Raw genomic sequence first — 14,586 nt, 5'->3', positions numbered from 1 at the left:
TGTCAAATTTCATGACATTTCGATGAATCAGAAAAAAGTGACAGCAATTTAAGTGAAGCTATTTTTGTTATTTTCAAAAAAAATTTGTGTGTTTAACCAATTTCATTGTTTGAATTCCATTAATAAATACACGGTGTTTTACGATGACGAAAAACCCCATAAAATCAAGAAATCTTATTGATTTTTTCCGTAAATCATCTTCAGACATTAATTTATCAAAAAAACTAGATTTTTCAAAAATAATGTATACAGGGGTTTATTCAAAATAATTATTACCTGCTAAGTGCATTCAGGAATATTTTAATTAAAAAAAATACGAGGGCGATTCAAATATAAACTGGAATTTTATTATCAACCAAGTAAATAATAGTCGCATGGGCACGAATCGGGACTATAAGGAGGGTGTTCCACCTTTTCCTAATCGGATTAGTCAAGACGTTGGTTATATAACTTATATACAGCCCTTGAAATATCTTTCGATCGTTTAGGGCTCTAAATGTTTTGTTCCCTTTCGCCAGTCCTTTGTCGATGATCCTGGTTTCATCTCCCTCGTTTGTTGCTGTCTCTCCCAGGTATTCGAACTCCTGGACTTTAACAAATCCAAGCTTCCTATTTAGCTTTTTAATCACAGGTATAATCAAAATTTGAAGGAGGTCAATTTATATGGAAAAAATGATTAATTATTAAGAAAAAAATGAAATACTTTTGAGTCCACTCTTTATTTAAGTTAAAGTTACATTTGTAAAGTGCTTAATGAATAACCAGTTATTTCTTTTCGTTTGATTTGGAGCCACCTGAAAAAATTTCAAGAGCATTCAATAAATGAATATTGAATGAACAAAATGTGTATAAATTTTCACTGGCAAATTTTCAAGGTCAAATTATTGCTTAGATGAATACTGCCACTATTTTTTGTTGTTCCAGTTGAGTAAAAACGTGAACAACGCGGTTTATTTTTATTATACAGGCTCAAAAAGAAATTATTAGATCCCATATCAGGACAGTGTGGTAATTGGTCCATAAACTCAATCTTCCGGCTGGTTAAAAATCAAATTGTTTGAGCAGGGCTAACTCCCCTGTTTGTTTTATCATATTGGATGACAACTCGCATCTTATCGATTCAGACTGATAAAAGGGCGCTATTACTCTTTTGAAACTGCCTCTGTTTTCATTACAAACTTAACCCTACAGATTTCACCCTTTTCACTAAATTGGACCTAATTAGATTGCTTTTATATGTCAATAATGTAGATTATTAATTTCGCTGCTCACAGCTTGCGTTTCTTTTGTTGTTATAAACATTACAAGATATAAACCTACCAACTTATTTTTGTAAATAATTTTCTTTACAAGATATTTTGTCATATTATCTTTGAGTAGAAATATTTACATATTATATTTCATACCTCTTTTGTATGTACTTGGTGACATACTGGGTTCCTGGAATTTAATTTATCCTTTTGTTGAACTATTTTTATATAAACAAATTGAATGTTTGGTTTATTTCCTTTTGAGGTTAAGTCTTGGTTTTAAGGAGGCAAGCATTATTCGAAATTTGCCAGACGTGGTATAACTGGTTGCAGAATTATGTCGCTTGTAAAAACCAAGTTGCTTCCCTTTAGAAGGTTAAAGCCACATCTAGTTAACTGTTCACGAATTAAGTTATTCCGTCCGTTTAAAGGTTGTTTTGACGAGTTATTTGTTAGCTGGTGTATTTGAAATTGAGCTATTGTTGCACCTGGCTGGATTGTCCTCCTGACGTGGACCCGTTTTTGCTCAAGAAGTCTGCTGCTAACTTCATTCATATTTTCTTTTTGATTGTCAACCGATGTGAAATTTTTCATTAGAGATTTGATTATAAATTTTTATATTTGCGGAAGTCGTGAGAATTTGACGATTGGAGAGGTAGTTACCTTGTTCTTTTGGTTAGCGACCGTGGTAGTGTGAAGATTAATTTCTCCAGAGATTTTTGAAAAGCGGGATTTAGCCAATTTCAAAAATTCTAGAATATTAAATTGTTAATTGACATCCAAGAAGAAGTAGATATAAGTTCCCTTCGTTAAAAAGGAAAGTAAGATCCTTTTTTTGTAAAAGCAGAAATAGTTCTAATTACTGTCTTATGAACTAGGTCAGGCTCCAAATTATAGACTACCATTTTTATTGCAGTCACTGCAATTTATAGTTATAAATTATTTCTCTTAGTAGTCTGTAAATTGGCGAAATTTTTCAAAGATTGTATTTTGTACAATTTTTCTTTTTAATTTAATTAGGGACCTAGTTTTGGACATAGGACCTTTATTGGGGTTTAAAACTTAGACGACTTTAATTGGGACTTAACATCAAACCGCTTTCCACAGATGTGGTCCTATTTGTATTCTACTGACAAGAAGGGAGCCTCATGTGTTGGTTAAAGGTCAGATCTACTCACATTAGTTTTTTGTTGTAAAATTTACCTTATTATGTTCTGTAAACCAAAAACTAGTTTTTTTTATAATTTCGAATTTCAAATATAAATCATTGTATTCTATTTCCAACAAGCAGCTTTGTTTCTAAAGATATCTCAACCTATTTCTATACCTTCCTCAGTTTAGGTTAAAAATTTAAGTGGCGCCCTATTTGGAAATTGAAAGCATATAAAATTTTTGTACATATTAAACACAACAAAATCCTGCAACGAACCCTGACAACACACATTAACATGATGAGCTTAGTCGGAGCCCAAAATGTGACCCTTTAGGTAACACACTTTGTTTGTTGAACTACAGTTTTATATGGTGTACTTAGTTACAGTTAAATTATGAAATTAGAAATATATTTTGATAAATTAGATCCCCATAACCTCGAAATAAATAGTAATTTAGTAATTTACACCTAATAATTTTTTTTTGATATGTAAAAACTGACCTTTTTCACATGGACAATCTTTACCACATTTGCAATCCGTGGTACAATTACATGAAGTCTGACAGCAATCTTCTGGAATAAAATAAAAATGTATTATATTCTTTCAAGATTAATCTAATGTTGATAGAGGTACAGAAATTATCACACAATATTGTGTAATAGTTTATTTAACATTAAAAATACGTAATTCCAAACGTGTTGATTTAAATAATATGAATTATATTTTTAAACCCACCTTAAGTATGAAAAAAATACTAAAGTTAACTTAAAATTACGAGACTTAATCATTTGACGTATTTTTATTTAATTGTGACTATCACTACACTTTAATGTAGAAATCTGTGCTCAAAATACATAAGTTTAATTTCGCATTTCGAGGTTATGACATTCAGTGTCTCATTAGTATCGTTAAAATCCGTTTTAGTTCGATATATTTTAAGGAAACTAAGTTCATATTGTTTTTGGACACAAGGGATTACAATAACAACACATATTTTAAAACAAACAAAATATTTATTTACATTTTTTTCTTGGGCAAAGTTTCTTTATTCATATATGTATTGAATCAAGGCCAAACCATTTAAATGGCTTTTCATTACATCGTCTAAAAAGTTTCGACACATCTTCTATGAAATAAAACATAACCTACATTACATTTCACTTTTCCAGCGAAATAACGAAATTTGGAAGGTTTATTTGTTGTTTGATTTTGAAAAGCTACAGTTGTTGTAGGTGGCAGATCTATAAATAACAATCAGCATAAATTAAACCATGGTAAACCTGCTTGCACATAAATCGATCCACTATAAACAAATGGAACCTTTAAAACACCTGCAATTGGACCTGAATTGGAGGCTGGAACAATATGGATCTGTTCTGTTATCAGATCAGACCAGAATATGTCTCCATGGTGGTGTTGGAAAAAGGAAATGTCCCGAAGACCAAGAAAGAGGTTTGCAGATTGTTGCTTTGAAGAGCGGTGGGCTTTAGAGGTGGTTCCTGCAAGATCTGGGGTAAAATTTCTATAAAAGCGCCTAACAACCCTTCGTTCAATAGTAGAGGCGATTGATTTCGACGAATTTACCCTTTTGCACGACAATGAAAGACCGCACACCACCAGAATCGTACTAGATACATTGCAGAAGTTGGTTTCCGGGTTATGAAGAGGCCAAATGTTAACGGGTCATACTCATTTTTAAGAAATTAAGTTTTCATAAATTTATACTGGCATTAAAGCATATTTAATTGTCTTTCATTTCTTTTTTTTTTCGTTCTAATGAATAATTTAAAAAAAAATAATTATAAAGTCAAAAGTTTACATTGGATCGATTTCTATGCAGGCAAGTACATTTAAAATCATTAATTTCGTTCTGGTTTTATGTTTCATCTGATGAAATAATTATTATATATGTGAGTAGTTTGTTTAAGAGTAATTAAAAATATAATACATACCCGTTGGGAGTCCGAAAACTGTCATAAACAGTAAAACGAAAACAAAAAACGTTGAAAACACTTTCATACTGATTTCGCTCATAATATCTCAGTTATTACACTTTAATCTGGTTAATTTCCATGTTTAAACACATGATATCAACTTACACGTTTCATAAATTATAAACAAAATTGTCTAGAATTATACAGGGGTGTACTAGCTATACGAAAATTCCCTCAAACTTTGATAGTTTTTCCTTTTTCAAGATAATTAATGGAAATTATCCCATGGGCATCCCAAAAACCGACGCCATGACCTAGCCTGCAGGTGGACCGATCTTTGTCTTTTTTGGACCCCATTAAATTTTCCATTGTGAAATAATTACAATAAATTTAATAATTTTGACAATATAAAAATTGTAATAACTTGCCCCACGCTCCCCTAATACGAACCTGTTTTAAATATTTTACACCATTGTATATATCAGTTGTAAATATTTAAACATAATTAAGATAATTTTTGGGGAAAGAACGTTACTGTTTATACATCAAGATTCAACATTGGATTTTAAATGTCAACATTTCAAGCAACTTGCTTTAAATCTACCTGTGTAAATTTCAATGAAACTTAGTAATAAATTGGAATTAATTATCAAAATAGAAAACGAGATGTAAGTACAATAAACACTAAAATTAATTCTTCACGTGGCCTCCAAAATTACCAGATTTATCTCCAATAAGTTTTTTTCTTTATATTCAAAACAATCAACTTTGGAAAAACAAAAACTTGATAAGAATTCTATATTTTCTTTCTAATTAAAAACTTAATTATTTTGATTAAACACGATGAAAGTGTCAGTAGGATATTATATATTATTATCTATAAAATTGAGGCGATTAAAATTTTTAAAACAACCTTCCCACTTACCCCTATTAGCAGTATGTTTAATAATCAGTAATCGGTTTATTAGTTAGGTTAGGTCATAAAATTTCAAAACAAAAATAATTTCTACCCGTGTTTATAACGTTGTGTATAAAAAACTTTAACAAAATTAAGCAAAAACTTACTTTTTTTATTTTTGTCACAACCTTGGCACGGATCAGGCATTGTTATTAATATTCTTTCTTCTTCCGGTTAAATTTCTGAATGCGACAGCTCGATCAAACGTTCTTACTGTAATAGGTTTAATAGTTGTCTTCCTTTCTAGAGGTTATTTGTGTTCACACGGGTTAGTATTGATTTGACTTTAAGAGAAAATGAATTCTGCGCATCGGTAAGAAAACTGTGAATTGCAAAATTATGGTTTAAATAACGGAAAAGTATAATTAACTGTAATTTTTAGAGATCGAGAAAAAAGATGACGTTTGGAATGTCAAAAAAAGTTCACTCAGTTAAAATGATTGTTTCTATTACAACTAAAATGTTTTTATTAGAATAGATCGTATAATATATAAGTGAAAATTGACTAAATAAAAATTTCTCACTAAACTGTTAAATGTAATCTTAATTGTATATAATAAAAGGTGTTTGTTTTCATTTGTGATCTTAACAATAATTTCTATGTGTGAAGAGAAATGTCAAACACAGATTACAAAAGAATGTACAAACAACAAATCTAACTCCGTGTAATCTTGGTTGCATACTAATAAGTGTTTTTGGATATTATAGTTTCTGTGTGATAATTTACTATTGAATGATCCTTAATCTTTTATTAACATATTTAAAATGTGTTTCTTATAGCCATGTAATAGAGAACTTTTGTAAAAAATCTAAATATCAAAAGTGCAAATGGTACAGAGAGATGTAAAGGAAAATATGCTTAGACGAGTGCGCATCCAAATTTCAAGTGATGCTGTGGAGCCTCTATTTGATCTTTGCATGAGTTACAGCGTTGCCAAATGTCTGTTATGAACTTATAGTACAATTGTCTAGAAATGATTAGATTTTTATAAAAATTATGTTAAAATAGAAGTAGAGCTAAAATAAATAATTCCAAATGATTATGGGTCAAGTGGTAACGTTGTTGATTTTGTTGTTACATCTGATTCGATTTTAAATATTATTTTCTGCGGGAACGTGCTCTTGTTTTCGGAGTTTTGGTCACAGATTACGAAGTTTTAGTTTATAAGTGTCAGTCATTGAACAAATTAATACAAGAGACCAAATTGTTTACATTTTTAGAGTGAGTCATCTATGACCCTTCCACTTTCTATATTATAACATTTATAGCCACAGTGTAGCCAGATTTATAAGCAGTATATGTTTATCGAGAAAAAAGAAAATAAAATAGGTGCAATTTAGTATCTATTAACTAATAGAAAATAGTGATTTCCTTTATTTTTATACCAAATTGGTTAATATCAAAATTAAATTGTTTTTTGTAAAATAATAACCTCATTTTATGAATTATTTTTATGAAATTTGTATACTAAGATAAAAAGAAATATGACAACACCGTTTATAATTTTACGTTAGGTGGTGGCAAGATACGCGATAACGAATGAATTTATTTCTTGCGGTGTTGCCTTCTAGAAACTGTTCATTTATAATTATTTTTTTAATTATTTGGCTATTTTGGTATATATCCGTGATTTTGCTTGAAAAAAACTTCAATTATCAAACAATTATGGTTCGTGGTTGTGTAGTTTGTGGAAAAATGGATTATTTATTTTAAGATTTAGCTTTTCACTGATAAGTGTGGTTATGTTTTAAATCAGGAAAGCAAATCTGTTTATCGCCAGTGGCGGGCCATTTTCTTTGTTACTATTATTTGAATATTGTTGTTGCCTTACATTTCTAGTACTAGTTTCTTGAATATTTTTGTTTATCATCAGAAATAATATGTAATGTGTATGTGCGTTTCTATGATTGCTTTAATTTCTTATTTCTCAGTCCTTTTATATATGTTTATAAATTGTCTTCATTTTAGGTCTGTTATAAATTTTTGAATAATTTTTGAAAGACATAAAATTCAAAAATATCTCGTTTTTTTATACTTTGACTTTTCTTTTTAAATTAAATATCTAGGTTCCGCAATTCAACTATCGACATAAAATTATTTCTTTAGCTCAATTGAAATTTAAAAAATAAATTACAAAATGTTTTATTTATGGTAAAATTAGTCGATGATCAGTACACCACTGGCGGTATAAGATGATACGTATTTTGCAGCGTTGCCGCAACTCTAAGCTGACAAGGATAAACCTCTCCTTTTTGCACTCATTACTTATTCACAAACAATGTTAGAACGTCTTTAGATGCATTTTATATGTTGTGTTAATAGTTCTGTGGTTTGTTTTCATTTTCCGCTTTTTTTAGTAAATGCGATGTCGTGTGTGGTGAAAACGTGTAAAAACATGTGAAAAAAGTTCAAACCTGAAGGTATTATTTTTTACCAGTAAGTAGAACTATATTATATATAAGTATTGTGATATTTACTTAATACTTTGCAAATTATTGGTTATGTTTACTTGCATTATGGGTGTACATCAAAATACCTTTTTTTGAATTATTTTCGTAAAAATCTAGCATAACTAAATTGCATATATTGGTAAATTTACACTTATTAAAGTTGAAATGACGATTAGACTTTGTGAGAACCATAATATCGAGCTTTGACACATTTTTAAAAAAATATTCTTAATGTAGGACTTCATTTATGCAAATTTACTTATTTTCTTTATTTCGAAGTGTTGTTTATTTTAATTACTTGTTTCAAAATATCACAGTTTTTCTGCAAGTCAACGCTTATTCTCTTTTCTATATATCCAAATAGAAATCATCTCTCGTGTATGGGGGAAATAACATTTTGAACATTTTCAATCCTGTTACATCTGTCTTCGGTAACACACCAGTTTTCAGTGTTGTTAGATTTATTGTTGTCAATTATTAGAGGATTTTTTGTTTTTGCATGGTTTTAGTTTTATTTCTGTTTTATAAGCAATGAGAATATTAATCGATACCTATCATCAATCAACATGTGAAAATAGTCAATTTGGCAGCGTCCGGAAAGTTTTGATTTATGGTTTTTTTAAAAAAAGCAGGAATTTTGTGAAGGAAAATGATGAAAGAATAATTCAAAATATTAAAAATATATATTACAAAAATCAACAACACTTCCATTTCAATAGAACTTAAAATTATTGTTAACAAAGCTATTTAGGTACACAATATTTGGTATTAATTTAGAAAAACGTTAAAAAAATATTATTATACTAGGGTATCCAACAATTCTTTGGTTTGGTAGACGTATGGGGTGGTGCTCTTCCTCTTTTCCACTTCAAACTGTTGTATCTTGGTAAACAACAGAGCTTGAAGCATTTCGTGCTCATGTTCCTCATTAACCAGCTCTCTATGAAGATTCTCCAAAAATATTCTTCGACTTTCCAATTTTTCTAATGTTTCTTCTAAAACTATTTCGTTGTGTTGCATCTCGCAAGAACTCTTTATCATATCAGTGCGTAATTTCGTTAAAGTTTCGCTTACGTCCTCTTCTCGCTTCTGTTTTTCGTTCCTCTGATATTTTTTTAGGTTAGCTTCTAATCTCGCCAAGTTTTCTTCTTCTTTCAAAAGGCGTTTATTCAGTTTATTGATTTTTTCGAATAAACCCACTTGTTCTTTCAACGTCGACTCACTGATCGTCGAACTGGAATCGTCATCTTTCGTATCCTTGTTCAATTCTTCAGAACACGGAGAAAATCTCTCAGAAAGCATCTGGAAACAGAAAATAATTAGTACATTGGATTGGAAACCAGTTAGTTTTATTCGAGGTTATCATTCATAAAAAATTTACGTCATCAATGACTTTTTCGTTCACTCATATAGACCGTGAAGTCGGTCCTGTTCGATTATGGTAAAAGTAGCCATTATCTCTGGAAGGCTAACAGATATCGAACCATTGATAATTTCGTTCGATAAATCTCATTAAGATCTATCTGTGTGTGATAAGTCATGATGATTGACGCATGCGCAGAAGAGTTTATATGGAAAAAGTATGCAAAACCTAAAAATGTTCATTATATCTATTGATTTTTCGTTAAAATAATACATTTGCATATTTTTACATTGTATTGTGACTGTTTTTATAGACAATTTCTCAGAAAGCCATTTAGTTTGATTATGTCATTCTAGAATTCGAATTATCTAGAAATTCGTTTATATAAATCGATCAGTTTGAGTAAATGATTTGATGTTATAGTGAACACATCAGGAAAATTAAATCTAATGAGTTAGGGCGTAGTTTAGGGGATAAATAATTTAGTGAATAGTTAAGTGTTAGTGTATAAATAAATTCCTAAATTAAAATACACATCAAAATACAATAATTTCACCCTACCAACCATTCAAAATCTGTTTAAATAAATGAGAACATCACTTATGTTTATACAGGGTGGGCTTTAGGGGGAAAAATTATAATAGAAATGCTCTCGAGAAACAATTTGTTAAAATTTATCCAAGTGGATGCGAAAATCGAATTATTTAACAAATTCTGCGCATTTTTGATTCCACAAAGTTTAGTCCATCTCTTCAAATAAGATTTGGGGGAGAGTGGGAACCTTATTATGGAAAAATGCTTGTAAGTCCGGTTCTGCTTAGTCGATTTTCGAAAACTTGATGTTATTTGAAAGGTCTTTTGTAATTAAACGAAATTAACCTCAAAACAGCGAAAACCGCATGTCGATATCTTTTTTCCGTCCCTAGATATCTTAAAAAACGTTGAAACGGCGTAAACTTTTTTTTCAAAAATCTATTATACTGGTTCACGAGAATGTTATTTATTCTGATGAAATTGGAGCCATCTAGGGGCGTTAACCTTAACCATTAACGTCCAACTAGTTTGAAGATAATTTTGAGGTTATATATCAGTCAATTTTTACTTTATAAGTTGGCAATCATGAGTTATGAAACATTATACCAGTAAAAAAAGAAGAGTTACTGTCAACGTCATATCAAAGTTGTTTCTTTTGAGGTTATTATTATTGAAAATAGTTCTTGTAACGAGTTGGTTAACATTTTACGTTTTGGGGGTTGATTTAATATTGTCACTACGACTATTCACAGCTTCCTGGGCGACCAGGTCTGCCTCCTAGTTTCCTAATTCCAAAATGCGACGAAGCAGCTATGGAGTCGGTGGAGCTCTCGGCATATATTTGGAGGTTGGTGTGTAAAATGTATTCAATGGAGAATATTTCGATTATCGAATGATTGGTGTGGAGTTTGTCGAATTAGCTGAGCTGGATAATGGATTCGTCAGTGGCGGATTCGATAGGAAGGCATTCAGGAAGGAAACATAGAAAGGTTTCTCGGAGAAGTAGTTTCGGAAGGATTGGATTTTGTTTTGGTTCGATTCGAGGATGATTTCCTTGATTCTCGGTACAGATTCTCCACTGGCGAAAGTATCTAATAATAAAATACTTTTTACGAAAAATTTCAATACCAAAAACTCACCTCTCCTGTTCTAGTTTGTTTATTATTGTTAGACTGTTCGCTATCTCCTTCAGTCATAACTCCACTATCACTATTTTTGTCTGCAATGAAAGTGTCTTGTTCGGGATCGACGGCTTCCGATAGACCTTTGAGATACGTTTCCAATAAGTAGTTGCTTCCGTGTTTTCTGACTCTGGCTCGATGGGTTTTGTCCTCTAAATAACCTATTTGGTGTTCGCTGTGCCTAAATATATTGAAAAAAAAAATATATATTTACGAAGAGGTATCCTTAAAGTACTTCTACGACGAACGCGTCAGCCTTGATCACCAGATTTAACCCACGCTCGGAAAGAGCATTCTATAAACTAGAAGATGCTGCCAAAAATTTTGGATTAAGAAGAAAACAGAGAGATTGAAAAGAGAGTTTTTCCCAGTTTCGAATACCGACGCACCGATGGACCAAGAACTCATTCTTTGATTGATACCGCGTCTTTCAAGGGTCTACTCGCAAGGCGGATTCGGCAGAGATGGACGACTAGTGATCTGCCATCTAAGACGCCATTTGTACATCATGGGGATCACGGACGATCTGGAATGCCGTTGGTGCATGGAGGAGGACCAAACCTCAGACTACGCCATCTGTAAGTGGCCTGTAAGTTCATACGAACGCGGTTTAAACACCTCAGAGCTTGCCTAATGACACCAAAGGGTTCAAGCCAAAGCGCTTGATCCCAAAGGGCTCTTGGTTCGTAACAAAAGCTGAAGAAACCGATTATGGTTATATGGGAAATAAAGGAAGGACTGTGAAGAAGATGAACCGAAGGATTTGTATAAATACCCATCAATAATGGGTTTTGCAAAAAGGACCATCGAAGAAGATGGAGAAAGTACAAGAAAGATGAAGTTTTGAAGGATATTAGAACCAAATTGGGGGCAACTTGTGTGGAAGAATTGTGAAATCGGTCGATAGACCGATGGGAAAAGAAAAATAAATCGTGGGCCTTTAAGGCGTGTTATAGCACGTCTGAGTTTCCACGATGTACCTCAAATATCAAAGATTATAAACTTTTTCTTCAGTAGGAGGGCTAAAAATTTGAATCTCTGTCCGGCGCGTCATAACGCCCGGGACAAAACCAAAAAACTTTCGACACTTGTAGTGTAATATATTATTTAATCTAACATTTTTTTCGATAAAATTCAATCCATCGTGCGAAATACCAATTTCTATAGCAGGAGTGAGCAAATATTTGTAAGCGCGGGCCATAATGAGATTTTCAAAATGTCTACCGGGCCGGAGACCGTATGCTATGGATACACGAATGTTGTGGGTGGATTTTTTTCTCTGTTTAAGAAAGTTTTTTGACAAAAACACCGCAAGTGTCATTTTGAAGCATTAGGACAAAGAAATTTGACAGTTAATAATAGTAATAATAAATTTTCTAGCTCGCTGTCACGCGAATAAGTTTTACCCTGTATAATAGACTAAAAATACTAAAACAAAATCCATTTGTTCAATTTATTATTATAGTTTCAATAAAAAAAAAACGTTAGAGATTAAAAACGGGCTCAACGGGCCGGACAAATTAAACAAAAGGGCCGAAACGGGCCCGCGGGCCGGTTTTTACCTACTCCCGCTCTATAGAATATCGTTTTGTAGCCTTATATATGGAAAGGCCAAGTTACAGGTGATAGAAGAATTACTAACCTAACCTCAACAATGATTTTTAGCGAAAATTCGAGTGTTTTAACACGTTAACTGCCGACGTAATTTTCATATTTTTATTTAATCGCATCAAGTTATTAAAAATACCGATTTAAATACAAAGTTATCATCGAACAATGTAGAAAATGTGTTTTTTAAATAAAATTTTTATTTCTTAGTTGAATTATGCAAAAAAATCTTCTCGTATAAGTGAATTACGAGTAATTTCGTAGCCGGCATTTAACGTGTTAAGTTGAAATACGTATTACGAACTATTAGAAGTGACCAATCATAATTTCTAATCAAATTTTGATTAAAAAAATGCCGCAATAATAGATTACGATGACGTAACCTTTTAAATAGTTTTTTAGAATGTCGGGGAATAATCGAAAAGTACACCAACGAAATTTTTTCGAATTTTTCGAATGGCGTTGTGGATCGGGTACTCGAAATAAATCTGTCCAAGAGTTTCGGTCTTTTATTTGATCTCCATCAAGGTTTTAAGTCGATAATTCCGAAAATACCTTGGCACAGAGGTAACTCGGATGTTGGAGCCTTGATGACGGAGATCGAAACTCTTGCTGAAAGAAATAATGACGGAGATACGCGTTTAAACAAAAATTAAATCAACATATAGATCAAACACGTACCTCAATTTTTTGAGTTGTCTCCTAATGACTTCTCCTTGCGCCAAAACTAATTTCAGTAGTTCTTCCGTACTGGACGGTTGTTTTTCGTTTTGTAAGGCTTGCAATCTTTTCGGATGGATAGTTTTGAAGGCACTTCTGTCCGACCACGTACTGGAATCCGATCTGCATCTCGTTCGTCTACTCGGAGGCCTTAACGCGTCCGATTTCACTCTCCTCAGCGATATTTTCACCTGTAACATAAACGAAATGTTATTATTCGAGTTAGATTTTTACGAGGGGGGCTACCTCCGATTGCGCCCTGCCCCAAGCATTCCAAATATCCAATATTTTCGAATGATCGTCTAAAGGTTGTTCGACGCCCCTCCATCTTTCGGTTATTTGGTATTGTTGTAATTGACTTATCGGTCGTCCCTGTAAAAAATTATTCTAGATATAAAAATGCGTTTGCTACTTGAGAAATATCGTTTTTCAATATACGATACTTCTGATTTGAACGCATCAACAGAAAAACCTCGCGATTCATTTGAGAAGAAATCACTGGGTGCCAAATAAGGATTGTACGGCGGATGGATAATGGAATCGATGTTTCGACCGATTTTTTCGATCACTTCTGGCAAACAAATGATGGTGTACCATTCAGAATTGATCAGATTGATCCATTCAATCGATTTTTGTTTAGTTCCGGATTCACGCGCATAGATAAATGATTTGTCGCCTGTCATGATCTTATAGACGTCTTTCGACAGCCAAAAACTGATTTTCTGGGTTTTTCTGGATCCAAACTAGGTTTTTTTTTGAATTTGATTCGATGTAGTAACGCTTTTTCGTAAAAATTTGGCTTTTTCAAATTCCATCTACTAAAAAAACTAATTTTCTGGGTTTTTCTTGGTCCAAAATAAGTTTTTTCGAGTTTGATTTTATGTATTTACGCTTTTCTGTAAAAATTTCGTCAAAAATTGGCTTTTCCAAATTCCATTTAACAAGAAAACTGTTTTTTTTTGAGTTTTTCTGGGTCCAAAATAGGATTTTCTTTTAGTTTGATTCCATGTATTAATGGTTTTTCGTGAAAATTTCGTCAAAATTTGGCTTTTTCAAACCCTATCTAACAAAAAAACTGATTCTCTGGGTTTTTCTGGACCCAAACTAGGTTTTTTTTGAATTTGATTCGATGTAGTAACGCTTTTTCGTAAAAATTTGGTCAAAATTTGGCTTTTTCAAATTCCATCTACTAAAAAAACTAATTTTCTGGGTTTTTCTTGGTCCGAAATAAGTTTTTTCGAGTTTGATTTTATGTAGTAACGCTTTTCTGTAAAAATTTCGTCAAAAATTGGCTTTTTCTTGAAAATTTCGACAAAATTTGGCTTTTTCAAACCCCATCTAACAAAAAAACTTATTTTCTGGGTTTTTCTTGTTTCAAAATACGTTTTTTTTGTTTGATTCCATGTATTAATGGTTTTTCTTGGAAATTTCGT

General features: G+C 31.9%; 1 protein-coding gene and 2 long non-coding RNA genes across 5 annotated transcripts in view; all 3 read right to left on the bottom strand.

Annotated features, from left to right (window-relative positions):
* Positions 1–700: 700 nt before the first annotated feature.
* On the bottom strand, positions 701–5,759 carry LOC130895372 (uncharacterized). The gene is made up of 3 exons (XR_009059457.1): positions 5,404–5,759; positions 2,905–2,976; positions 701–794 (listed from the first exon to the last, which is right to left on the bottom strand). It is a non-coding gene; the product is annotated as an uncharacterized LOC130895372 (long non-coding RNA).
* On the bottom strand, positions 3,398–4,949 carry LOC130895373 (uncharacterized). The gene is made up of 2 exons (XR_009059458.1): positions 4,357–4,949; positions 3,398–3,645 (listed from the first exon to the last, which is right to left on the bottom strand). It is a non-coding gene; the product is annotated as an uncharacterized LOC130895373 (long non-coding RNA).
* A 2,652-nt stretch (positions 5,760–8,411) lies between the features above and the next one.
* Positions 8,412–14,586, bottom strand: part of LOC130895371 (ras association domain-containing protein 10-like) — a 57,218-nt gene continuing 51,043 nt past the window's right edge. For all 3 annotated transcript variants that reach the window (XM_057802608.1, XM_057802610.1, XM_057802609.1), the window contains exons 3-6: positions 13,400–13,525; positions 13,115–13,344; positions 10,784–11,006; positions 8,412–9,049 (exon numbers count right to left, since the gene is read on the bottom strand). In XM_057802608.1, the coding sequence (XP_057658591.1) occupies positions 8,546–9,049; positions 10,784–11,006; positions 13,115–13,344; positions 13,400–13,525 (1,083 nt within the window). In that variant the 3' untranslated portion in view covers positions 8,412–8,545. The remainder of the gene's footprint in view (positions 9,050–10,783; positions 11,007–13,114; positions 13,345–13,399; positions 13,526–14,586) is intronic.

This window comes from Diorhabda carinulata, chromosome 6 (assembly GCF_026250575.1).
Source record: "Diorhabda carinulata isolate Delta chromosome 6, icDioCari1.1, whole genome shotgun sequence".
Taxonomy (NCBI): domain Eukaryota; kingdom Metazoa; phylum Arthropoda; class Insecta; order Coleoptera; family Chrysomelidae; genus Diorhabda; species Diorhabda carinulata.
The sequence above is the reverse complement of the archived record's forward strand: the minus strand, read 5'-3'. Positions and strand labels throughout refer to the sequence as shown.